A 26,254-nucleotide genomic window follows, 5' to 3' on the forward strand; every position below is an offset into this window, starting at 1 on the left:
GTACAGTATTGTTGGTGCTTTTAGAACTTCAGTTCTTTTTTATAATTTGTCTATAAATTATACAATTATTATTGTCTATAAAAAGGGTTTTGACATGAAAGAAAAAAATGTTTGACTCTTTTTCACTGGATATATGTATATAAATAATACAGTGATGACATATTGTCTGTTCAGAGGTCCCAGGTATGTTATTACAGACACAAATGTAATTTTGGTGTTTTAGTCACATACCTGCTTAGTGAGCAGCGTCTGAACAGATGACAGGTCTCGTCCATAATCATCTGTCTTTAAACTGTTCTCTTTCTCACCTAAACAGTCAGAATACACACATGGGTTAACTCATGCAGTGTGTGGTACACACACATACACACACACACACACATACACACACACATACACACACACATACACACACACATACACACACACACACACACACACACACACACACAGACACACACAGACACACGGCATACCGATCCATGACTCCACCACATCGGCCTTCCAGTTAAACTGCAGGAAGGCGGAGTTCTCGTCCAGCTTGGCCTTCCTCTGAGCGGCAGCTCTCTCCAGCTCAGTCACTTTGCCACGCAGGGACTTCATTTTGGCTGTGATGTTGTCCACATGGTGGTTCTCCTGCAGCGTTGGCTCAGTGTCAGTGTGACGGTACAAACATTTGAGGAATCTGCAGATTAAGTGAACACTGCATAGCAATACTACCTTCTTGATGAGTTCGTCTCCATTAGAGCACACGTCGTTCACTCTGTCCTTGTGTACGGTGAAGTCGGTCTCAAACGCCTCATGCTTCTTCAGCAAGCCCTGAGACACGAGGCGGTTATGACCAAGAGGGAAAACGGTCACATATGTGCATGGAGATGAGAACATTATCCTTTTATATTTATAAAAGCCTCAGGAAAGCTAAGCAATTCTTTCAAATGGGTCTGAATAGCTGCTGATCGGTCATGTATATGTATGCTTATATGTGCCTTTTAATGTAAAGTGTTTGGGGCTAAAATTTGGTAATGCCTACACAGCTCCACTCTCACTGAGCACAAGGCTGATGTTACTCATCTTGCATACTATGTTAAAATACGTTTGTGATTCTGAATATTTCACCGAGTTCATCTAACACTAGTGTGTAAAACTGCATGTGTTTGTACCTGCACAGCTGCCAGCGTGTCACCATAATCCTCACTTCCAACCAGGTTCAACTTCTCATTAATCCAGGCTTCTTCTTCCTCTACGTTAGCCACAAACTGCTGATACTCCAGCGACTCCTCCAGCCTCTGCCCTCTACACGCGCACACACACACACACACACACACACACACACACACACACACACACACACACACACACACACACACACACACACACACACACACAGTATTTAGTAGAAAGATTGTTTAAGGACATGCTACAGTTTTTAAACAGGAAGCCAGCTCTCACCTGGCAGCAGCCAAATCCTTCAGCTCCTTCCAGTGCTCGACAAACTGCGCCAGCCTCTGCTGGATCTCGTCCTGTCCGATGGTGTTGTCATCAGACAGCTTCTTCCCCGTGTCGAGCACAGACTGGAGAGAACAAGCATTGAGTAACGAGACACTACCACGGCTAAAGCTTCTCGAACGACATCACGCCAAAGCGATGTACAGCTCCTTACCTGTATGGCCGGCTCATGAGCTCCCAGCTCAGCCTCCAGTCTCTTATGCTTCTTCCTCAGATTCTGTACTCCTGTCAAATCACGTCCGTAATCCTCCGAACTCACTAACAATTTCTTCTCTCTACCAGCAGCACAAATGAGAGAAAAGTGGCTTAGATTTAGAACAGGAAACAAAATGGCAATATATGCTGCATCATGATACACACTTGATCCAAGATTCTTCATCATCCAGGTCTCTGAAGAACTGGTGCAGGCGGTGTGACTCGTTCAGCTTGGCTCGGCGACCAGCAGCCATGCTCTTGATTTTAGCAAAGCGGCCGTTAACGGCATCGCGCTTATCTTTGACTTGAGAGGTGTCGAAGGCATTGCTGGCCATCAGGCTGTCAGCCTGGCCATTGAGGTCCTTCAGACGATCCTGGAGCAGCAGAATGAGAAGTGTTATACACAGCGTTAAGGATGAACGATTTAAAATTATAAAGAGTAATAAAAAATATAATCATAACAACAGACACACACACAAGCACTAAAAACATCATTTTAACTGTTTAAACTGAACTGGGGTGGGGTGTTTACCTCATGGGCAGAGATGTCTGCCTCCAGAAGTTGATGCTTCTTCAGCAGGTTGTTGACCGAGGCCAAATCCTTCCCATAATCCTCAGAGGCGAGAAGAGCTTCAACCTGCAGATGATGAAAAAAAAGCAGAAAGAATGCCCATGTCCAATTCAGTGATTAAACCATTCTGTCGTAAAGAGGATTAGAAACTTCTCGCACCTCCGACAGCCAGAAGTCGAAGTCCTTTATGCCGGTGTTGAAGTTCTGCTGCTTGTTGGCCTCCTTCAGTTTCTGACTTTTTTCAGCTGATTTATTGACCAGGAACTGCCACTGCTCATCCAGAGCCACCAGACGAGACTGGAGACATCACATACACGACTCAATTAATCACGATCACAGTGGGATTCAGGATTCTGACTGGTCATAAGCTGCTGATTGGTTGATTAGGAGGATAATAATTCAGTAGAAACTTACATTTATATGAAGGCTTACATAATCTTCATATCAGGGAAAGTTAGTGGCTTATGTTAGATATCATTTATACTTTATTGACTCCTGTGTGTGTGTGTGTGTGTGTGTGTGTGTGTGTGTGTGTGTGTGTGTGTGTGTGTGTGAGAGAGATCAAAATAATGCTTACTTGAACCAGAGATGAAATTAAAACGTGTGAAACATCCTAGTGTAGGTCTATAACATACATAATACATGTTTACCTTTACGGCATCCTCACTTCCTGCACACGCACCCCTCTGGATCAGCGCGTTTCCTGTATCGATTACACCCTTGATACGGTCAGCGTTGGCATGAAGCTCTGCCTCAAATGCCTGATGCTTTTGGTGCTTGCTCTGAAATTGATAATAAGGGAAAACGTTGCATCTTTTGTGATCTGGTTCTGCTGATGTTTGTAGACCACAAAGCAAAAAAGGATGAAATGTGAAGGTGAAACGAGCATACCATCAGGACCAGGACAAATAAATGAGCTATTACTTCTACTGCTGCTATGTGCAGACAGCAGCACAGAAGCAGCATTTGTTCATTTAAAAACAAAAACAAAAGAGGAGTGAATCGGCCTGAACAGCATCAAAGACAAGATGTGATGCTGTGAACGAATCCGAGAAGTTGGGCTGTTTTGTGTCACGGCCTACGTTCACATTACAGCACGGACAGCAGAGATAAAGGGACAAACTTTAATGAAGTGCTAATCTTATTTGTGCGGCCTTTTAGGTCATTAATAGAAAACTGTAATCTGTATATAAATTCACAGAAACTCATTTGCACATGATTACATGGCTTACATTAGCGAGTCTCCTTCTGTATGTTTTACACAAAGGAACGTACCGATGTGGAGTATGTGGACTCGTGTACCTTTTATCCTGCCACTGCTAAGATTTATTCTTTAGTTCTGTTTTGACTTCACACTGTAAAACAGTTTGAGCTGCATTTTGGCTGTATAAAAATGCAGAAATAAAGCTCATGGATAGAAATATAGACCAGTGCAGAAAGGAGCTATGAGGCTTGCACTGTGAACGTAGCTGTAGTTCCACACCATCAGATCACCTGGAGAATGAGAGGGTAGGAGATGTACGTCACTGCACGTCACAAACCTATAAACACAGGGCTCCGGTCCCTCTCAATCTCACCCCATATCAACCCTGTGTTTGTTATGCAGACCCTTAACATGTTTATGGTGTGGAACAAATCCCGAACAAAATCAGCCCAACACTGACAAACAGACCAAAAAATGCTTCAATGATGAAAAACAAACAAACAAACAAACAAAAAAACACACACATTACAGCACAGAAAATGCTTAAAAATATAAATGAGCCCATAAAGAAGCAGACAGACAGCACGAGGTAGCACGGAGTGAGGACATGGTGCAGGGACACTGATGGAGCTCTACTGTGTGTCCACTACACAAACACACACACAGACACGTCATGAGACCCTACGATGTTAGTAAGCGAACACGCTACTCCACTTACCAGCAGCTTGGACAGCTAAAAATAAGACATGAGAACAGAGAGAGGTTCAGTTTGATTCAGTACCCACTCAGGGGGTTACAGGAGAGACAGGAGGCATGAGCAGGCTTTAAACGGTAATAATACTTACTAGGATTAGATTACACTCAAACCTGTAAAACTATACACAAAACTGCTAGTACAAGTAGAGCTGGACCAAATTAAAGACCATTAATTATGTGAATAGAAATAAAAATAGGTAATTAAATCATTTAATTTTGCATGCATGCATGAGCGCACACTGCATCAATTCATTTAAAAATGTATATAACTTTTTTTTTTTTTTTTTAAATATCTTGATTTGACTTTCAAGCTATTTAACGGCTTTGGTGACATCGCTGTCAGACTAGAAACTCACAGGACAAAGAAAGGTTAATTGTGCTGTGGGATGTGCTGAATTTACTGCCTTCAATCATTCACTGCTGTTTCTACTTTATCCTGTTGGAGGTTATGATTTTAAAAACAACTAATCTGTTTTATTAAAATCAACTAATACAACACACAACGCTCGCCAAAAAATATCGCAGACAAAACAATAAGAACTGCTGGGCAGGTTGGAATGGGATTAAAAGTTATCAGTCTCAGCATTAACCAAAATAAAAGTGAATGTTAAAATGTGGAGTTCTTTACATAAATTCAGTAAAAGCACTCACTATCACCCAACTCTAGGTAAACATTAGTTTGCAGAGGGATCAGTGTCGAGTGAAGCTGTACCTGGATGTTAGTTGGGTCTTTATAGGACTCATCAGTGGCCGTCTGCAGTTTCTCGCTTATCCAGGCTTCGATCTCATCCACGTCTCTGCTGAACTGCTGCAGAGTCTGAGACTCGCCAAGCTTGGAGCGTTTCTCAATCATCTGAGCCTTCAGGCGGCACCACCTGGGGGGCAGGACACACATCTACAAATATACCGAATTTTCCTGATAAGAAAGCCATTAGATTCATACTGAGGAGGAAAACTGACCTTTCCAGGACTTCATTGCGGCGATCGAAGATCTCAGGTTTGGCGTAATGGTCGGCAGAAATGAGCTGGTCGGCGAAGGACTGCAGAGCGGCGATCTTCTCCTCCTGCGGAGACAGCATGGGGTCAGTGGGACTGATTAGGAAAGCACATGCCTGCTGAGATTTGTCCACGTTACACTGCTAACCTGCACATTGATGGCTTTGTCAAAGTCCTCGTGCTTCTTGATGAGAGCCTCCACGCTGTCGAGGGAGTCTCCCTTATCATCAGTAGCCAGGAAAGCTTCTCTCGCTGCCATCCAGTTCTCAGCCTGCTCACAGTCACGGTTAAACAGCTGCAGGGAAAACAACAGGAGTTAGTCATTCACAGATAGGATTATGTGACAAACTACAGCTCCAGAACATTTAGAAATGAATGAATTTGTTATTATTCATCTGCTGGTGGATGATGCATGAACCAGTGATGTCAAAGTTCCTTAACTGTATTAAATTGTGTGACTTCTTATGCACTGCTAATAGTAGGCACTATAAACAGAGATGTCAAACTTTGTCCTGCTATGAATCTTGTTTCTATTTCAGCTAACTAAAAACTCTAAACATTAAGAAAAATATTAATGCTGTCTTCATTACGGTGATGTTGGGAGTTTTCCCTCACCTGCAGCTCCAGGCACTGATCCAGCATCATCCTGCGCTGCACCCAGGCCTTCTCCAGGTCTGCCCTCTCACGGTCTAAAGCCTCTAGTTTCTGCTGGATCTCAGGACTGGCGTAGTGAGCACGTGCCAGTAGCTGCTGCCCAAACTGCTCAAATGCCTGGAAGGTTCCAGCACGGGCGTCAATCTCAGTCCTGTGTTCCTGTAGAGGAAGAAGAAGGGGTTTATGTGATGTGACTGATGAGGCCACTGAGGCACTGGTGAGAAGACATATACAGAGCTCAGTACCTGGTGTCTCTCCAGCAGTGCTTCAGCTCCAGTCACATCCTTGGCGAGTTCATCAGAAGACACCAGTCCTCGGATACCGTTGATCCAAGACATCAGATCCCTGCAGGAGTGACACACAGGGATATGTTCTAGTATCTGGCTTCATAGTGATTCAGTTTGGAGCCTTGGCTACTTAAGTTCACCATCTTACATGACAAGCTGCAATGAGTAGTTCAGTAATACAACAAGTAGTTCTCTATCCACACCTGAAGTCACTGAGGAAGCGCTGCAGGTCGTGCGAGTTGCCCAGTTTGTCCTTGCGCTGGTCAGCGCGTCCCACCAGGCTGCTCCAGGCCGTGTTCAGCTCAGTGCATTTCTCCTGAATATCATCCACAGCCTCAGGGTGGGACTGGATCAAACGCTCAGCTGTCTCGCCCAGAGAGTTCACCTAGCACAGGACGCAGACAGATTTATTTTATCATCTCACAAACAGAAAGTCAACAGCGGAGTCGAAACCAATATGCCATGACACAGTGTATGACAATGTGTAATCTAAGCATGAAATAAAAATCAGTGACTAGTCACGCTGCTATATTGAATGTTTGTTTGTTTTTTTAAACATCTCTTCTATCATTATATGCAGCATTTAGCATTGAACTGTTTGCCTTTTGTAAAGTACCTTTGAGTCGAAATGAAAATGGCTACATAAAGATTATTATAAAAATGTCAACTATTATTTAGGGAGACACATCCACACTATAAGTCTTCTCTTTGATCAACAATTATGAAGAGACCTAAGTCGTGTGCTATGATCCCATGTACTTATCCCATAGCTAATCCCATATGACTCAACACTTATATACAGTAGATTATTTTCCCTGCCTACATAATGTACAAAGTGGGACAGTAAAGACCATGGTTATGAATACTAAATAGTGAAAATAATACAAATGTAACAAGCAAAACGGAAAAAAGCCAAAGAGGTCTAATCTGACCTTGTCTCCCAGAGCAGCCAGGTCTCTCTCGAAGCCCTCGTGTTTGCGCTGTAGGGCCTGAACGCTGGCCAGGTCATGACCGTAGTTGTCAGTGTTTAGGGCCTGGTTCTTCTCCTCAATCCATTCTTTGGTCTCATCAGCATCCCTGAAAACCCCAGAATAGCTCTAGTCAGTGTTCCTCTTACTTATTGCACTTCAAGCTTCGTGTCCATGCACATCTTCAGGAAATGGAAGTGAACCGAATCGTTCGTACCTGTGGAACCTCTGCACCTCATGGGCGCTTCCCAGCATGTTACTCCTGTCCTCGGCCAGCTGCTGCAGAGATCTCCAGCGGTTATTCAGCTCCTGCAAACATCCCGAATGCAGCCATCAGCATTCTGTCGGCATCCTACTACATTTGCACGCACACTACGGCACTACTGGAAACGTTTAGAGCATGTTCACCACATGTTAAAGATAAAAGTAATTTCAGGCTTTTCAGAGCCACCTGTTATAATGTGTCTATCTTTCTTAATGCACCTCTGAAAAATATTGAGCATAACATACTTCTTACCTAAAGCTTGTTCTGAGACTTTATTTAATACAACTCCACCCCCCCACCTCCCCCACACACACAAATCCACAACTTTTAAAGCATAGCTGCCATCATGTAGTGTTACAAAGAATGTGGTCACAAATATACTTTAATATTGCCTCTATATTTGCCTTTGCAAAGAACTTTACTGGGTGTTTGACAGAATGCTTAAAGCTCTTACCTTCCGTTCTAGCGGTGTTTAACGATAAATTATACTAAAGTATGTCTGGCATCAAAACATGCACCTAAACATTCGCCTAGATGTATATAATGATCCTGTTGAATCGAGCAATGTTTAGCTGGTGTGCATGTAAACATAACCATAATGATTAAAAGCATGAATAATAATGAAAGACATTAACAGGATGTCTGAGAGGAGGCGAACACTGAACGACGAGGGGTCATGATGAAGGATGACTGAATGCAGACAACAGAACATGGGTTACAGCCACAGATCTCCATATTAGAGCCCTACACAGATGATTCTATCAGTCTGACCAGGGCTTTACACATCAGCGATAAGACTACAGAGAAGACATTCCCTAAAGTGAGACAATCTCTATCTAGGGCTCTAACATGTACATTAATCATCGAACACAGCCACAATGACATTACAAGACAAATGGATTTTAAAATGAAAACACATAAGCACAGTGGTCAGGTTGTGAGCTACGCTGGACTGGTGCTTTTAAATACTGCTGCATGGACATTTAGATGAGAAGAGAAACGTAGCAGAATGGGAGGAAAAGACCACGGTGAGGGGGACAGGGTTAGTTCTTCAGGCGTGAAGACAGGATGATTTAGTGAGGGGATGAGATGATCTACAGGAAGTACACAGCAGGTTTCTTACCTTAATCGTATTAAAGTTAGCCGTCGTTTGGACAGCCATGCGAATAGACTACACCCAGTTGGAAAAATCAGGGGGGGAAGAGAAGAAACAGGAGGAAACAAAATCACACCAGATCAGGAGAAAAGTCACTACGTTAGTGTCCACAGTTCTACCTTATTCTTTAAACCTCAGCATGCACACTCAACTAATTATTATTCAGAACACTAAGATATTATGAGCAAGCACGCTGATGTTAAACATTCAGCTCAAATATTATTACCTTCCAGGGAGACGCAGTTTTTGAATCTCCTTCATCCTGTAAATTGGGAAGTGAATGTTAGTGGTAGAACTTTCTACTTTCGGTTTGAAACGATGTGATACGCTCAGGCACACTGTATATAAAGTATTAAAATGATAGGAACCTTGCCAGGAGCCGAGCCCAACACCTCTTGTTGCTGGAACGGGAAAGGAGGGGAAGAGAATATTAGGGGCTTTAGCATCAGATAACAACATTGTAATGTGATATTGGAACATGTTATAAACTACCAGCACATGTAATGTTTCACTCTGGCACTCTCTCTACACTATTGTATGAAGATATTAGCTAACAATTTACTATTAGTGGAAAAAAAAGAAACTAGTCTATAACATTACGATGGACTGACATTAGTATTAGCTGATGCAATGTGACATCATTAGAATTATGGTATATCCTATCTAATTTTCTTGATAGCCTGCAAGATGTGCTAACTGAATAAAAATATAAAATGGTAGCAATAATAATAATAATAATAAAAACATGAATATTTGGTTGATTCATTTCTGATTGCTGATCCCTTAGCATTACCTGAGCCTGCACCATTGGAGCCTCTTCAGCCATCAGTCCCTCTGACTCCAGCTCTGAGGCCACCTTGTTGATGTCCCTTAGACGAGACTCGTTTGCCTTCAGATCCTTATTTAGGAAAAACACAATGCCGTCACACAGAGGCAGATTTAAACTGTTCAGCAATACATACACCTTCATTTAAAGAACATACCTTCTGGAAATCATCAAACTTCTTCTGCAGCACCTCCACCTGTTCGAGATCAGACCCGACTTCCTCGTTTGTCAGTGCCGACTCCTTCTCGTGAATCCACTGCTGCAGCTCGTTGGCCTCGCGGAACAGCATAAACTTCTTGCAGCTCTTCTCTAGCATGTCCTTCCGCTTCTCGCCCAGTTCCAGCAGGGTGCCATACCTGAAGCACACGAGAGGAGGTTCAGAGCACAAATCCAGCTTTGCCAAATCTTCCAGTTGTGGCTAAAAGGTAATCCTGTGGGTCGGATTTACTTTACGTTCCCCTCCTCCGTTTTACGGCTTCTTCAACAAGAGTTTCATATTCAATCACCTGATCCATCACAAAAAAAAACTAGGGCTGGTAAGCGATTAACATTTTTTAATCTAATTAATTACATGATGTGGCGATTAATTAATCTAATTAATCACATTTAATTGCACATAAATATTAGTTGAGAATTTCCCCCAAAATGTCATATAAAATGATTGTGTTTGAGGAAGATTGAACCAATATAACAAAAAGCAGTTTTTTTTATTTAACACAATCCTTTCACTTAGGCTACAATGGCAGTAACATCGCAATTCGAAAAGCATCCATTAACCCCTTGTCTTCCACAATATTAACAGGCCTACAGTCCAATGCAATCCATTTAGATATTGCATTTGTTAGTGTTTCTGAGTACGACTTACTTAATTTGCGGCGATTTTCAGTCAGCGTGGTTTGGCGGATCTTGCCTGCAGCATCCGGGGCTGTGCTAACTGCAGAGCTCGCAATATGTTTTGAGTTCAGGTGGTATTTCATGCTAGAACTACTTAACTAGATGCTAGAGCTACTAGAGAACGCAAAGGACTTTGGTTTTATCAGTGGCTCCATTGGAAAGAGTTTTGAATTTAAATTTGCCCTTCAGAAAGCCAGACAGATCTGTGTCGTTTGGCATCATGCTTGACTAACTCGCCACTACAGCTTATTGCAAGATGTAGTCGTTGGTACAGGTGTGGGGAGGGGCGGGGCACGTTAAATGCGTTAAAAATATTAATGCGTTATTTTCTCTCATAATTAATTCATCTAATTAACGCGTTAAATTACCACCCCTTCAACACCCACCCCCCAAAAAAAACAAAAAAACCTGATAAAAAAAAAACAAAAAACCTTTTTCCAGATGTTTCACTGTGTAAAGCCAACCAGAGGGGGGAGTTAGTTTCCATGCTAACAATCTCTCGACACCTCATGGTTACCTTTGCCATAACCCATGCTATGAGTTGCATCAATCTAGAACTAACGCACCATTGGCTAAAATGCACATTGTTTAAAGCAGTGAAGGAGAAGAGTGAAAGGATGGTGAAAAGCTGAGAATGACCACGGTGAAGCATCACCCGACTCATAGGCAAGCTTCAGGAGAAACAGACATCTTCTATTCCTTTACTGAATAGAAGTAAGGCAGAAGGATGGTCCAGGATGGACATGTTAACAAAGGCAAGATTCACGACATGACAGCTACAGAAGCGTCAGTGACTAATGGAAGAGGATGATGGAGAGAAGATGGAATAAGCTGGCAGAGTGATGGGTTAGAAAAAGCACAAGCCTGGATCCTACTCACAGTTCCTCCACCTGCTTCATGCGCACAGACACGCTGCACGCTTCCTTGGTGGCTACGTTCCTGCCACGTGGCAGGGCAAGCATGCATGCAGGCATTAGAGATTAGGAGATAAGCAGAAGAGGAAAAAAGGAAGGCAGAGATATTAGCAAGACTGAAAGAAGAGTTTAGTTGTCTGACTGAAGCTGATTGTTACAGGAAGTATAAGGTTTTTAATAGGTTTAGGGCACTTTCACATTTTTGATTAGTTCATTTGATCCTGAAGCAAGAATGAAATTAAACTTTTTTGTATCACATCTAGCATTTATTATTATTTTTTGGTCCAGATCCCCAGAAACCAAGACATTTCTGCAGTGCTACAGCTCTGGCTCTATTCAGCAGCTGTAACCTAAAGGACATAGCAGGTTTGGGTAATCCCGGTCACCTATTTAGTAAAAAATGTGTTCCTTTCACACGGACTAAAACTTCATATGTGAAAGCACCCTTTGGATTAAAAAAGAAAGAAAGAAATTTTGTTAAGATGTTACATCCAATCTCATGTGCGAAAAGGTCAGAGGACAAAGAGGGCACTCTTACTGGTTGTCAATCTGATCCTGACGTAGCGCGATGCTGCCCTGCTCATCCAGCAGGTTCTCGCGGGAAGACGACTGAGTTGGGTCCAGCTTTTTCACGTAGGCTGCAGGCACAAAGCCCTGCCTGTCATTCACCTCAACTTTCCACCAATCCTGAGGACCAGACATGTCACACAGAACAGTCTCAGCTGTATCACTGTACCCAACCAAACATCATTCAGAGTGGAGGTCCTTTTTAGTTCTACCTTATTGGTGCTGTTGAGCAGGGTGAGGATGTCTCCTTTCTTCATTGTGACCTCACGAGGACTCTTCTCCTGGTAGTCATAGAGAGCGAGCACCAACTCCTTACCGGTCTCATCATCAGTAGGAGCAACTTGTTGCTGGACAGATTACAGAGAGGAGAGCAGAGTTAACTTCCCTCTGCTGGCGACTGTGTCTTTGACTGGGTTAAAAAGAAGAGGACACACTCACTCTGCAGGCCTGAGCCTGTTCCTTCAGGGACTGGATGCTGCTCCCGTAAGCACTCAGGTCTGACATCAGTGCCTCGTGTTTCTTTAGCAGGGCCTAAGGAGTAAAAAAAATCCAGGATCAGCTGCAGTATAGTGGCTTGAGGAGCTACTCAAACATCTTAACCTAGAGACCTGATACTACACAGTGGCATTTTTCAAAGAAAACCTAAGCAACTCAAAGCACATTTATGTCATTTTATTGCTTTTAAAGCACTGATCTCCAAATAAATGCATGCTTGTCATGTGATTGCCCCAAATCCAAGATGGCAGAATTCAGAGTGATTGTGTTTTCTGTATTAGATACTTATATTAGCCTGGTTTCTTACGTAACAATTTTTCAAGCTAGTTTTCTATCTTTTTATTGAAAATTCTTTGGAAACGTTTTCCTGAAAACATTAACATGGCTTAAAAAAAGAATAAAATCCACACACTTCTCCACACTTACCTCGGCTGAGTCTTCGTCTTTGCCGTAGTCAGTGCTGCCTACAATAGGCTCCTTCTCCCTCATCCAGGACTCGGCCTCGTTGGCATCAGCGAAGTACTGCTGGGCCTGTAAGGAGTCCTCCAGATCCTGCCTGCGCTGCGCTGCCTTCCCTTTCAGAGTCTCCCAGCGACCGTGCAGCTCCGCTAGCTTGGTCTTCACATCCTCACCAGCAAAGTGCCCTAGAGGACAGAGAACACCACAGCAGTAGTTTTTACACTCTGCTCAGATAAAAGCTGTCCAGTTAGAAGGCAGCTTCAAATTTGTAGTATCACAAATACTGTTCTCTATTAATCACATGCATTCTCTTTAACAGACTCAGTGTTTGTGCTGACCAAGCTGTGGGCTAATACAGTTAGATTCTGGATTGAGAAGAAACAGAGCACAAACCTTCCTCTACCATTGCCTCGCCCTTTTGAGTAACAGCCTTGATGCGGGGCTCATGCCCGGTGATCTCAGCCTGCAGGGCTTGGTGTTTCTTCAGCAAGTTCTGCACACCAATCAGGTCTTTACCTGAAGGAGAAACAAGTCACAGTTTTAACACCGTAATTAAGTTCAGTCTTCTCCTGATACAGCCAAGCTGATTCTCAGCCTCACCCCTGTTGGTAGAGGAAGCGATGGGTTCCTTCTCTCTGATCCACGTCTCCTCATCCTCCACGTCACGGAACAGTTGCTGCAGCCGCAGAGAGTCCGACAGCTTCTGTTTCCGTGCGGCCATGGGCTCCTTCAGAGCCTCGTAGCGTGCTACCAGAGCCTCCTGCTTCTTACGAATGTTATCGGCATCGAAGTGGCCGGCTTCATGGAACTGCCGGGCCTGGATGGTGATGCCGTCAATGCGATCCTGTGGACAAGAACAAGAGGCACATGGCTGATTTTACTTGTCCCATCCACAGCAACCCAACAACAGAAACTTAACCTTGTGAGCAAGAGTTAGCCTAGTAATTGAAAGCTAACCTATTTAGAGCGAGCACCCATTGCAAGTTACAGCTTATTTAACGAGTTCGAGCTAATGTGGTATGAGATACATAATTGTGTGACTGTGCCAGCATGTTGCTTGAGTCGCGTCACTGACAGATGTCGAGTGTTCTTCTTAAAATATTAAGGAAAGTTTGTCTGAAGTTTGTTACAACCTGAATGTTTCTGAAAAGCCATGTATAAGAAATGTATGATATACTGTGCAACCTCTCCAAACACTCCAGAGCTAAACACTATAAAGTCAGCTGACCTGGTGCGCAGCCACGTCAGCCTCCAGCAAGGCGTGCTTCTTCTGCAGGTTCTGAACACTGGTCAGGTCTTTGCCATAGTCATCGGAGGCCAGGTGACCCTCCATTTCATAGAGCCACAGCTCGATGTCCTCCACATTACGGTTAAACTGCTGCTGCTGGTTGGCTTCACGCAGCTTAATGCCTGACAGCATGACACACAGAGCCACGAGGATGTCAACGCATACAGTTTAACAACAATAAAAAAAAAAGTAAGAGTACTAAAACATCCCCTTCAATCAATAATGATGAATGTACATGTAACTTATTACCTTTGAGCTCGGTGGCTTCCAAAAGTTTCTTCCACTGGGAGCTGACCTCGTCCATGCGAGTGGTCACCTCAGCGGAGGCATAGTGTTTCCCATCAATCAGCTCCTGACCTGACTTCTGGAGCGCGTCAATACGGCTCTGATTGGCAGATAGCTCTGCCTCAAAGGCCTGATGTTTCTGTACTTTTCCCTGAAGATTGGAGGGGTCCTGTGTGTGTGTGTGTGTGTGTGAGTGAGAGAGAAAAAGAGAGAGAGAGAGAGAAAATTATTATTGCACAATGTGAATAATAAAAACCTGCAATTACACAACAGTACTTAATCATGAACACACCTTGTAAGCTTCATCTGTGGCGGTCTTCATCTTCTCATTGATCCAGCTCTTAAGCTCATCAGAGTCACGGAAAAACTGCTGCAGGTGGAAGGAATCCTCCAGAGCAGCACGGCGGGACTGAGCACGATCGTGCAGAGCATTACGTCTGCTCAACAACTGAAACATTTCAGATTAGACATCAGTGTGAATAAAGAGTCGCTTAGGGAAAAATCATGAAATCAGGAAGAGAATGCTTGTGGTCTGCTTACTGCGTCTCTGCGGGTGGCCACATCCTCCTTGGCATAGTGATTGTTCTGGATCAGCTTGGTGGCAAATTCGTCCAGGGCCTAAAGACACCGCCACACAGAATAAAGGATCAGAACACTTTGTGAATGAATTGTTTTTTTAACAAAATCCAAGAGAAACAGTGGTGTGGTGGCTCACAGTGATCTTCTCCTCTTGGGCACTGAGCGATTTCTCAAAGTCTTCATGTTTCTTCAGCAGGGCCTCCACACTGTCCAGAGAGTCACCCAGATCCTCATTCAAGAGGAAAGCCTGAAAGAATGGTTTTATTAATGCCTCAAAGCTTTTTTGCTGATGTAACTGAGGAAAAACTTGGCAGCATGATATTGGTTGCATGATTGCATGATAGCAAGAAAATGCACACACCTCCTGCTTGCTCATCCAGTTGTCGACCTGCTCAGTGTCCCTGTAGAAGAGCTGCAGATCCATGCACTGTTCGTACTGCTGTCTACGCACCTCCCACAGCTCCAGCAGAGACTCCTTCTCCTCTGCAAGAATACCCAGCTATACATACACACAAAAGAAGTGGGATCAGAGAAAGTCTCTATCTACAGGCAGGTGTGAGGCAGGGTGGTGCAGTGTGATGCTGATCCTACCTTCTCCTTGACCTCCTCTGATGCGTAGTGTCCGGTGTTCAGGAGAGCCTCCCCTGCCTCTGCTGTGGATTTAAAGCTGTCCTCATGGGCATCGATCTCTCCCTATAAACAAAACCACATTAGTTTTAGCGTAACAATTTGTCAGCTATTTGGAATAGAACAGAGATGAAGATCTGAGATGGAGCTGAAAGGAACGGGGGGCCACCTTGTGTTCCTGGTGTCGGTCGAGCAGGGCTTCAGCTCCAGCGACGTCGTTGGCCAGTTCGTCAGCATTGATCAGAGCCTTCATTTCTGTCACCCAGCTGGTGAGGTCACGGAAATCTGCAGTAAAACGCTGAAGCCTGGAAAACAAGACACAGCCACCAATCAGAGCTGGCCTTCAGGAAGGCAAAGCTTCTCCTAATTTGCCTAAATTAAGAACGCAATGGGAATTTATATTGAATTAAAAAGTAAATTATTTTTTGCGCACCTGTAGGAGTCATTGAGGTGGGCATGGCGCTCAGCAGCCAGTGTGCGGATCTGTTCCCAGTTAGTAATGAGCTCATCTCTCTTGAGGTGGATCTGAGAGGCGTTCTGAGGGTATGTCTGCTGCAGACGCTCTGCTTCACCACCCAGAGTGTTCACCTGAACACACACAGCAGGTAAGGCACAGTGACAGGCGTGTATGTGTAACAGTCTAGGTGAGGGTGAAGTACACACTGACACTGACCTTATCCTCCAATGCAGCCAGATCTCTCTCGAGTCCCTCATGTTTGCGCAACAGAGCCTGTACACTGGCCAGGTCACGTCCGAAATCATCAGAGGCCATGAGCTGCTCTTTCTCTTTGATCCAGCTGATGGTTTCATCCACATCCCTGCAAACAGAAAAGAATAACTTTAAGCCACTGATTATAAACAGCAGTTCTATCCAATGTATGGTTAGTACACGAAAATAAATAATACAATGAGAATCCTTTAGCACTGTTCTGTTACGCACCGATTGAAGCGCTGCACCTCTGCGGAACCAAACAGTTTGCCCTGTCTCTGCTGGGCCAGTCCCTTCAGCCTCTGCCATGCTGTGTTGACCTCCTCCTGCTTTTTCAGGACCAGTTCAGTCTCTGGGTGGTTCTCCTCAGTTAGCTTAGCTGCAGCCTGGTTCACCTCGTTCACACGCTCCTCATGGGCTGCCAGGTCGGTCTGGAACTCCTCAAACTTCTTCTGCAGGACCTCCACATGCTCCAGGTCCTGACCCAGCTCCTCAGACGTGACAATGGCTTCCTATAATAGGGGGTATGAGTGTTTAGATTTTGACTTTCCTGTGTGTTTATATTATGCTTATCACATACAAACGGATTAAATCTTTTCTTAAAAATCTACTTTATATTTCTTTTAAACTATATCAATCCATCCATCAATCCATCCATGTGTCATATGTCTGTCTCTCCATCTACCTATAGACTTTCTATTATTTATCAATACAATACAATGCATATAAAGCATACCACTTTATTGTGTGTGTGTTTTTGTGTGTGTGAGAGAGAGAGGAGAGAGAGACCTTGTCAGTGATCCAGTCCAGGGCATCCTCACACTCCCTCAAGTACTGCACCAGTTTCTGGGCCTGCAGCAAACGCACACCTTTCTCCTTAGTCTTCTGCAGCAGAAGATCCCACAGCCGGTGCAGCTCCTCTAAGCGACTCTAAGTGAGTGAGTAAGTGAGTCAGAGGGGGTGGGGGGGGATGAGAGAGAGTTTTAATAGTTTTGAGTGATAGGAGATTAAGCACAATGGGTGGCTCCACGTGATGTGACAAAGTCATGTTTAGCTTGATACAAAAGAGTAGTAATACAATGCCATCAAACCTCAGGTAAACATCATCCTTCCCCCAAAAAACACTGCCATTACAGCCTGCAGTGGAGGGTAACCTATAGTTAGTTGATACATGTGTAATGGCTAAGCCACCTGTTGACATGCATCATATGCTTAAAGTCTGGATGAAACCATGGCACCCGACAGCAGGAGCACCTCCTGGAGATCATTGTACAAATGTTAAAGTGATGGGTAAGATGAGGGAAGGAAAGAACATTTGCATCTATCCAGAACTATACAGAGATGAAATGGTACAAACCAAGCTGACACCTGATAAACAAGCACAGGAGGGTTCACTACTAAAGATTCAGATATTAAATGTTGCATAATGGCTGGTTTATCCTTCTGCAAGCAAATACCTTACGCACAATGTACAGAAAAGGGAAAGCCAATTGTCATCAAAATGATTTTTCCACACAACAATATTCAGTCATATCAAGTGATTCCTGTACTGCCATGCTTACCTAGAAGCTTACCTATAAACCCTCGCTCTATATTGGGACACGAACATATCGTCAGAGCAAAAGTATAAACCAGCCATAAACGTCACTGCACACACGCTCATACGACCAGTGAGGAAAGGTGAGAACTGATTTTACCAAAAGGTTCAGAAATTTCACAGCACTCAGAGACCTACTTGGATATAAGTTCCGTAATTGACACTTTTTACAATTGGTCTCTGGGCGGTCCGGTATGGCGTGAAGGACTGAGCCAGATCATTAACATGATTAACATTAGCATGATTAGCATGCAGAGCTTCACATTAACACTGATATAGGACATACATCAGGATACATGGAATCGATCACCATACATTTTGTTCAAGGGAGTGACAGAGTCAGTGAGTGAATTAAAGAGTCAATAGGAGAATGAGAGAGTCTGTGAGTGAAAGAGTCAGTGAGAAAAAGAGTCGACGGATGAATGAGAGTCGGGGATACGTGAGTAAGTTGGCAAATGAGTGAATGAGAGAGTCAGTGGGTAAAATGACTGAAAGTCAGTGGGAGAATGGGAGAGTCTGTGAGTGAAAGAGTCAGTGAGAAAAAGAGTCGATGGATGAATGAGATTTAGAAGAAAAGCGCTTCAGTTGAGGATTGAGTGAATGAGAGAGTCAGTGGGTAAAATGAGCGTCAGTGGTTGAATGAGATGAGTGAATGAAAGCAAGTGAAAGTGAAAGTGAGTGAATTAGACTGAGCAACTGAGTGAATAAGTTAGTTAGTTAGTTACTTAGTTGTTATAATTTACTGCCACGTCAGCACTGAGGCTATCTTCATGGCAAGAACGGTTAATAAGAACTACTGAGTGAATAAGAGTATAAGGAATGGGAGAAAGGATTTGCTGTTACCCGGATGGTCTCGGCAGCAAAGTGGCTTTCGGATATCATGAGGTTGCCGGTTTCGTCCAGTTTGATTATGGCGCCAGAGTTGGCCTGCACCTCTGCTTCAAAGGCCTGGTGTTTCTGTAGCTTTCCCTAAGAGAGACACACACACACATTGTAGAATTCAGAGGCTTAGCAGAGTCCTACGAGTACCTTCAGATACTACAAACGTGTTCTTAACAGGAAAGCAGAAACCTGTATTAAACAGTTATAATATAGAATCTTATATTTTATATCAGTGTTTTAAAATTTTAAATATTGTGTTTTAAAATTTAAAATATCCAGTTTTAATTACTACAGTAATGCATGGACTTGATTTGAAAGGACAAAGTCTTCATGTTATCAGGCTTTACTGGTAACATGCCAGTCACTTGCTTTGTAAGAAACCAGCTCAGCATCTGAAGGGTCTATAAGGAAATTCTTAAAATGAAAGCAAGACTGTTTAGAGGACAAAGATTAACATGCGCTAAAGTGGACACTATAATATTTAACTAGGATAACATCCAGTTGAGGTGATTCCTTAAAGGTTTCATGCACTGCCTTGAGATATGGTCTGGACGCTGACACACCGAAACAGGATATCAGTAAGAGCGAGCGAGCTGAACTGCTTAACTGATTTACATAACAGCCAATCAGAGATGCTGAATAAAGATGGAATTTAATTCTAAATTAGACAATCTGACAACTGAACAACTTAAACATTCCTGTGAGAAATGCTCATCACAGTACCATCGATGCTTCCAAACTCCACCCTTTACAAAGTTAATCAAATCCAACTGTTTTTTCCGTAACCACGTGATGGCTGGAAGAAGGAATAGTGTGCAGGAAGTGGGACAGTAATAAAACACACCACTGAACCATATGTACTGTGAACAAGCTGCTACTGTAAAGCACACACAGAGTGGTACAAGGCATTCTAGTGCAAGTTTAATGGATAAACAGAGGACTGATACTGGGTAAAAACAATAATAGAAGTGACAAAATGTAAAATCAGAACAAGAACATGAAAAAAAAAGGTTGTTTTTTTTTATTAAACCCTGGACATGTATCCTGTAGCTACGCACCTGAAGGTTGCTGGGGTCCTTGTAGTTCTCGTCAGAGGCGATTTGCAGCTTCTCCTGGATCCATTTCTCCAGCTCGTCTGCGTCACGGCGAAAGAATTGGAAGCGGTACGAGTCCTCCAGTTTCTGCCTGCGCACGGTCGACAGCTCCTTAAAGCGCCGGTAACGGTCCAGGACCTGCTGCCGACGCTCCTGGATGTCATCGGCTGTCTCCAGAACTTTTGTGCCGCTGGTGTCCATTCTCTAAAAAATATGCACACAATTGATATGATTTAGCTCGCAAAGGTTGTGTTGACCAATATTTGTGAAGCTCAACAGGGCAATATGTGACGAGCTACAAATAAATAAGATTTAAAAAAAAAAAAAAGAAAGAAAAGATCTTCACACTGTGGCCGGTATTAAAATCACTTCTTCCCTTCCTTTTTTCTGGTCCGAAAATAGGTGACTAGGACTTTTTTCAGCATTTTCAATTACAAGTCATGGTTTCCATATGAAATAGTTACAAACTTATAACAGATCACTTAGAGCACACACAGAGATAGAAACAGACAGACAGACACACACACACACACACACACACACGCACGCACACACACAGAGTGAACAGCTGATTAAACGAGCAGTATGAGCGGAAATTCCACATGCCTCTGAACAAACAGCACAAAGATACTGCTGCTGTCAGCCCCCCTGGGAATTAACCCCTCTCCCACACACACACACACACACACACACACACACACACACTTTTACCACATCCACCCCCCACCCCCTAAAAACACCCCCCATCAGCTGTGCCTCTTGCACTGTGGGAAGAAGCAGGAGATCTGTGTAACTGAAACACAAGTAACTAGGAAAAGGGCCACACCTGCCTCAGGGAAATGGTTCTTGACATTCCGGATATTCCGCTCCTCCCTAGCATGAGACAGAGTGGATTTTAGGGAATGTGTGGCCCCTGCAGGACTATTTATAGTGGGATGACACAGAGGACACCGCAACAAAAAGGATCAAGAAAAATCCACTAGTAGCCTTTCACATTTTCTCCTCTCCACTGAATTGGATCTTTCTTCACACACAGAAATGTCAGAGTTTAAAGATAAACAGAACTACATGGAACTGCACAGGTCAGAGTGTGAAAGCTGGTTTAGACCCTGGGGGTGATTAAGTGAACTTGAAGAGAATGAAGTACAAGTCATGGGACAGGAATAAGAGGAGAAACGTCTGACGAACTTGAGGTCGGTGGGTGTGAGGGTTAAACCATAGCCATGTCTTTAACACTGGAAATAACCAGCTGAGGCTGTGCCATGACACCGCTGTGCTTTATCAATACACAGCTTTGTTACAGCATCCCAGCAACATCCAAAACAGCGGGTGGAGGAAAGACAGCAGACGAGGAGACGTGCAACGATGTACAAAGAAACAGAGACTGTTGTCAAGGCAACTAGAGTGAGAGACTGTCAGATAGACAGCAGGGATGAACAACACTGCACATTGTAATGACTAATGGACAAAATGGATCAGTCGATTTAATGGAGCTGCAAAACACCACCACCAAACCACGCCCATAATCAGCAGTGTAAAAACACACACACACACACACACACACACACACACACACACACACACACACACACACACACACACACACACACACACAGAGTAATGGAAGTAAACGGACACCCAATTCGCCTGTATGCGTCACACCACACTCGTAACTTCAAAGTTCATACACTAAACAGTTTCATAAACTCTAGTATTATTTCACTTCTAACCTACAGCCCCAGCTTCATATCTCAGGCCACTTCAGTCCGACGCTGATGTTGCATCACTGCAAATTCTCCGCTTTTGCAGAGTGGATCTCATTCACACAGAGAGATGATTAATGCCATTCTTACCAGAGTATCTCTGGGCATCCTGTCAGCCCTCTTCTACATACATGACCTCACAAATGCTCATGATTGGCTAGTGTCACAGTGATTGACAGGGAAGAGAGAGTATTAGTCTCCTCCCTCTTTACATACCAAACATGTCCCAACTGTATATATGCTAAACAGGATGTTTTTTCTTTTAGGCTAATCTGTAGCTAAGCTAAATCATAACGAATCGTCAGTGACAGTGCTACCTCTTCACTGAGGGAATTTAGCACATCTCTGCAGGACTGGGCTCAGTCTGCGCTAAAGTCTCACAGTGGGGATGAGCATCAGGGTCAGGAGCACAAAGCCGTGCACAATAACACTGTGGCTGTACACAGATAAAATGCCACACCCCGCACTTACAAGCACGAACAGAAACGACGTCATGGAGACCTGCGTGACGCGGCATATTTTTGAGGTCACTTGAGAAAAGCTTCACGTTGGTGCGACTCAGCTGACCCGAGTTTGTTCACTCAGCCTCGTTACTCTAACTGATGAAACAATCCATTCCATAAAAAAAGCTTATAGAAACAAACAGAAATAGGCAGAAAAACTCACCAACGCGTGTCAGTGAAGCTTGTTTCAGAGCGCTAAAGAGGTGCAGCTAGATTCAGATAACAAGCAGTGTGCAGGATCGAGATAACACCAAGTCACACTCCTCCTACACACTCGCACTGTTCCTCCTACTCACTCAGCTCTCCCTCGTTCCCTACACCCCATCTCTCTCTCTCTCTCTCTCTCTCTCTCTCTCTCTCTTTCTCGCTCTCCCATTAGAGCTCCTCACTGCACTCTAGAATATTCTCCACCCTCTCTCTCCCCTCCCTCCCTCCCTCCCTCTGTACTGTGCAGTCTGATAACTCTCTCACATTCCAGCTCCATGATGACAGAGACAAAGTCCGTCCCCGTGCCCACCGTCCGCTCCCAATAACCACTGTCTGTACAATTTCTAAACCTAAACCTAAAGACTAAACCTGTGGTGCTTAGCTAAATAAAATCCACTCAAATATAAATAGGAGTTTACGTGTAAATTATACACATAGTTATATGTATATACACATTATATTACAGCATACAAACGTGAAAAAATATACAGATATTATGAAATATTCAAAGAGTTGAACATCGTTGTAGGAAACTAGCTATGTGAGTGGACCGTTTTAAAAGTATAACATGTTTGACCTCAGAAAGCAGCCCTTACCTCGAGGATTTGATGTCGGTATATAACTGTATTGTGGCTTCAAGAGAGTGAAGGGATTCGAAGATTTTTCACTTTGCCTTGCACTTTCTTTTAAAAACAACAAAATGGTTCTGTTCAGAGCGAGTTTCTCTGCATGCTCATGTATAATAACTAGCACACTCGGGTCTTTCCTAACGCTCTCATGTAATCACATGCTTTAAACAACTACGGACGGAGATTTGAGAATGTTTTAGTCAGGTGGTTTTCTTTATTTATTATCTAGTCATTTATTTTTTTCACAGACCGCAGTGACACACAAAAGCCACTCCACCTCTTCTGACCAGCTCAGCATAAGACTTGTGTGTTTAGAGCGATCTTAATCAATGCGGTACATAACTAGGCTCTGACTCTCTCTCTGACTCTCACTGACTCTCACTCTGACTCTCTCACTGTGATGCAGCAGGAGCATGTTATGACTTTCAGAAGAAGCTCATGCTAGCTGTGTGTGTGTGAGAGAGAGTGAGAGAGAGACAGAGAGAGGGACGACTCTTATTCCCACAGTGTCCTGATAATGAGCTCGTCCTCCTTAAGACGTCCTGCGTGACCTCACTGAGAGAGGACTAGTTCAGATATTTATACTCCCTGCTACAGAAGTGTGTCACAGAGTACGAGATTCCGGCAGCATCGCCAACACACACGCGACACCTTTCAGTGACAACGAGTAGGTATTTCACTTACTAGAGATTTATTTATTTATTTAAACTCACCGTATGAGGCAGATTGATTAGATACATACAAGAGACAAACACCAAAAATAACACTGGACATCATTATTCATACAGGATATTACAATGTATTTGTAATACATTTGTATTTGTGATCTGCTAAGAATGATATAACTGGTGATAAGTAACCAGGAGTTTGTATACAGGTTAAACTGTTGAATTATTACTTATGTCCGACACGATTAATCGTTTAAAGCACATAAGTTAAGATTAGCACATAAGTAACACGCGAGTACAAAGAAAATCAGTCTTACCAAATAAAAAAAGGAAACCCAGGCTAAATATAAAACGAGTACAAAACCATTTTGTACAGAATCTGGCAATTTTTACTCACTTGTCTCCTTCAATCTCTAGATGATGCTTTTTTCATTGGATCACTAGGATCTCTACAGTGTCCTGCTTTTTATACGTTTTTTTAAATTATCAATAAACTACTCACTATTCCACACGCCATCATCTGACTAAAGATGCCGGATTCTTTTGCATACCAAAACACCTCTTTTTCCGCTGAAACTAAACCAACCAAAAGAAACCGCACTGCTAAATCATCCATAAATCATCGTTGTCCTTCGGACATCTTGTTAACATCCTAACATCCTGTAAGAGTGAATCCCATCTCACTGAGCTATTGAGCAGCTTCTCCCACTGGGGAAATCAACGTCGGTGGAAAACGAGCAGGTTTCCATGGAAACACATTTGTAACCAGCATAGGAGGAGAGCAGGAAGGACAGATAGACAGGGAGGAAATGAGATCACTGCTTTCTGGAGCTAGTACAGAGGTAAACTCTCCCTACTCTCAGGACACTGAGGAACACGATACTAATGGCGAGTAGAAATATCAGCGAGAACGTCGGTCTGATCGGCCTGAGACTCTTTACTGGATGTATTTTTTCCGATCTGAATAAATTCTGATGGATTTTAGACCTAGTCACATTTTAGTGTGACTTTAGATTTGTGGTTTGTTTCAGTTTCAGAGACAGAAGCACAGCACACGCCCCTGGGTGCAGCATGAATCGTCACTTTTTTACCTTAAAATTTAAATCTGAAGACAAGATCACTACATTTTTATAATCATTGCTGTATCTTGTGAGAAGATAAATATTCTCGGGGAACGGAGGTCATGCAAAAATAACATTATTGATCAAACACACTAAAAGCTGCATTATTCAAATCATCATCATCATCATGCTTGCCTTCATCAGTTAATGATTAGCAGCTGTGATGTTTATAATCGGAGCTATAAAAGCAGTTTCCATTTCCTCATGCTGGTGCACTGGATAACTGAAAGCTCTGCGTTGTTTATTTCAGTCTCTTTTTTTTTTTTTACATCTCATTGTGTCAGTGTTTTGGCTGGAAAGCTTAATCTGTGAGAATGAGTACCTGATTATACTGGCAGATGTGGGGGGGAAGCATCTTTATTTCAAATATTGGAGTAAATCTCTTATGTTTATAAAAATGTCTTAATATTAACAATGATTATAGTGGAGCCTTTAATGAAGGCTATAATTGAGTGGCAGAAATGAACATGACTGATTCTGTTCAACACATTTTATCGCACTGCAAAGTCATGCAGAGAGAAAACACACACACACACACACACACACACACACACACACACACACACACACACACACACACACACACACACACACACACACACACACACACACAAACACACCATGCAGCACTCTATACTCATACACATGCATTACAGCTCAATGCACAGACCTACCTCAGAACAAAACCTTCATATTAATTGTGAGGGGAAAAAAAACAGGTGATTTCAGAGCTGCAAACATTTTATGAGAGACGTGACTAGGCAAAACCGGGAGTATGTGTCTCTCTCCGTCTCTGCCGTGTGGATAGCGGATAGATGCAGGAATGCTGCAGTGATGAAACGCATGTGGGGACGCAGCCAAGTCTCAGCTCTGCTTGCTGTCCTGCCCTGCCCAGGGAGAAAACCTGGCTCTCATACCCCTCAGCTGACTACATCCACTCCCATCTTAATCACTTCTACTCCATCACGACTGCTCAGACACCATATGCTATAAGATGGTGGTTAGCTCACGTTCCCTGATGTGCTTAACAAATTTAAAAATAGCTTTGTGCGAGTCGATATATCGCCGTTATATTTTCTGCGATTGGGAGAAATATAAATGTTGGTATGCACTTTATCAGGGTTTTATCTGAAGCTCTCTGTCTGCCAGGAACCTACGAATTAAAAAACTAATACCTTGACATTCTTTCCCTCTCTGCTAATCTCAGGCATATATTATATCATCTAGCACACAATTTATACCCTAATGATTTTCTCTCGCTTTCAAATATGATGAAAAGCTAAGCTGTTGGTTGGGACTGATCTTTTATAGTGCTGAATTTATCAGTTGACCTTGATAAAGGTCATGCTCCTGTCGACAGCACAAAAATGTCGCAGAGATTTCAGATAATTTATGCATTTTACAAAAGTTGATGTGGTTAATGATCTAGTCTTCTAGTCTCATTTTTGGCCTTCGTGTTACATTTCGTTTACGGCATTTAGCAGACGCCCTAATCCAGAGCGACTTACATTTTGATCTCATCTAATACGGAGAAACTGATTGTTCAGGCCCTTGCCCAGGGGTCCAGCAGTGGTAACTTGGTGGACCTG

The 26,254-nt window shown here is 43.2% G+C and overlaps 1 protein-coding gene and 1 long non-coding RNA gene across 10 annotated transcripts in view; one reads left to right on the forward strand and one right to left on the reverse strand.

Annotated features, from left to right (window-relative positions):
- Positions 1 to 26,254, reverse strand: part of sptan1 (spectrin alpha, non-erythrocytic 1) — a 36,594-nt gene that overhangs the window by 6,366 nt on the left and 3,974 nt on the right. For 3 of the 9 annotated variants that reach the window (XM_027140012.2, XM_027140009.2, XM_047805527.1), the window contains exons 2-46: positions 19,739 to 19,978; positions 18,642 to 18,767; positions 16,991 to 17,131; positions 16,433 to 16,713; positions 16,166 to 16,310; positions 15,926 to 16,080; positions 15,662 to 15,797; positions 15,457 to 15,558; positions 15,227 to 15,364; positions 15,002 to 15,112; positions 14,827 to 14,904; positions 14,579 to 14,734; positions 14,251 to 14,455; positions 13,942 to 14,123; positions 13,314 to 13,557; positions 13,107 to 13,229; positions 12,681 to 12,898; positions 12,198 to 12,290; positions 11,972 to 12,106; positions 11,731 to 11,879; positions 11,158 to 11,217; positions 9,542 to 9,740; positions 9,352 to 9,456; positions 8,927 to 8,959; positions 8,785 to 8,820; positions 8,526 to 8,573; positions 7,355 to 7,446; positions 7,102 to 7,246; positions 6,373 to 6,554; positions 6,128 to 6,227; positions 5,844 to 6,041; positions 5,377 to 5,523; positions 5,193 to 5,296; positions 4,945 to 5,107; positions 4,195 to 4,209; positions 2,923 to 3,054; positions 2,432 to 2,569; positions 2,234 to 2,338; positions 1,867 to 2,075; positions 1,661 to 1,781; positions 1,450 to 1,571; positions 1,161 to 1,293; positions 721 to 819; positions 477 to 636; positions 232 to 308 (exon numbers count right to left, since the gene is read on the reverse strand). In XM_027140012.2, coding sequence (XP_026995813.2) covers positions 232 to 308; positions 477 to 636; positions 721 to 819; positions 1,161 to 1,293; positions 1,450 to 1,571; positions 1,661 to 1,781; positions 1,867 to 2,075; positions 2,234 to 2,338; positions 2,432 to 2,569; positions 2,923 to 3,054; positions 4,195 to 4,209; positions 4,945 to 5,107; positions 5,193 to 5,296; positions 5,377 to 5,523; positions 5,844 to 6,041; positions 6,128 to 6,227; positions 6,373 to 6,554; positions 7,102 to 7,246; positions 7,355 to 7,446; positions 8,526 to 8,573; positions 8,785 to 8,820; positions 8,927 to 8,959; positions 9,352 to 9,456; positions 9,542 to 9,740; positions 11,158 to 11,217; positions 11,731 to 11,879; positions 11,972 to 12,106; positions 12,198 to 12,290; positions 12,681 to 12,898; positions 13,107 to 13,229; positions 13,314 to 13,557; positions 13,942 to 14,123; positions 14,251 to 14,455; positions 14,579 to 14,734; positions 14,827 to 14,904; positions 15,002 to 15,112; positions 15,227 to 15,364; positions 15,457 to 15,558; positions 15,662 to 15,797; positions 15,926 to 16,080; positions 16,166 to 16,310; positions 16,433 to 16,713; positions 16,991 to 17,131; positions 18,642 to 18,767; positions 19,739 to 19,975 — 6,078 coding nt within the window. In that variant the 5' untranslated portion in view covers positions 19,976 to 19,978. Of the gene's footprint in view, positions 1 to 231; positions 309 to 476; positions 637 to 720; positions 820 to 1,160; positions 1,294 to 1,449; positions 1,572 to 1,660; positions 1,782 to 1,866; positions 2,076 to 2,233; positions 2,339 to 2,431; positions 2,570 to 2,922; positions 3,055 to 4,194; positions 4,210 to 4,944; positions 5,108 to 5,192; positions 5,297 to 5,376; positions 5,524 to 5,843; positions 6,042 to 6,127; positions 6,228 to 6,372; positions 6,555 to 7,101; positions 7,247 to 7,354; positions 7,447 to 8,525; positions 8,574 to 8,784; positions 8,821 to 8,926; positions 8,960 to 9,351; positions 9,457 to 9,541; positions 9,741 to 11,157; positions 11,218 to 11,730; positions 11,880 to 11,971; positions 12,107 to 12,197; positions 12,291 to 12,680; positions 12,899 to 13,106; positions 13,230 to 13,313; positions 13,558 to 13,941; positions 14,124 to 14,250; positions 14,456 to 14,578; positions 14,735 to 14,826; positions 14,905 to 15,001; positions 15,113 to 15,226; positions 15,365 to 15,456; positions 15,559 to 15,661; positions 15,798 to 15,925; positions 16,081 to 16,165; positions 16,311 to 16,432; positions 16,714 to 16,990; positions 17,132 to 18,641; positions 18,768 to 19,738; positions 19,979 to 22,203; positions 22,359 to 26,254 lie in introns of those variants that run through there. The other 6 variants (XM_027140013.2, XM_027140011.2, XM_027140010.2 and 3 more) reach the window with 6 other exon arrangements.
- Positions 23,318 to 24,528, forward strand: LOC113638648. Its single transcript, XR_003439640.2, has 2 exons — positions 23,318 to 23,543; positions 23,962 to 24,528. It is a non-coding gene; the product is annotated as an uncharacterized LOC113638648 (long non-coding RNA).

The sequence above is a fragment of the Tachysurus fulvidraco genome, chromosome 21, assembly GCF_022655615.1.
Source record: "Tachysurus fulvidraco isolate hzauxx_2018 chromosome 21, HZAU_PFXX_2.0, whole genome shotgun sequence".
Lineage (NCBI taxonomy): Eukaryota > Metazoa > Chordata > Actinopteri > Siluriformes > Bagridae > Tachysurus > Tachysurus fulvidraco.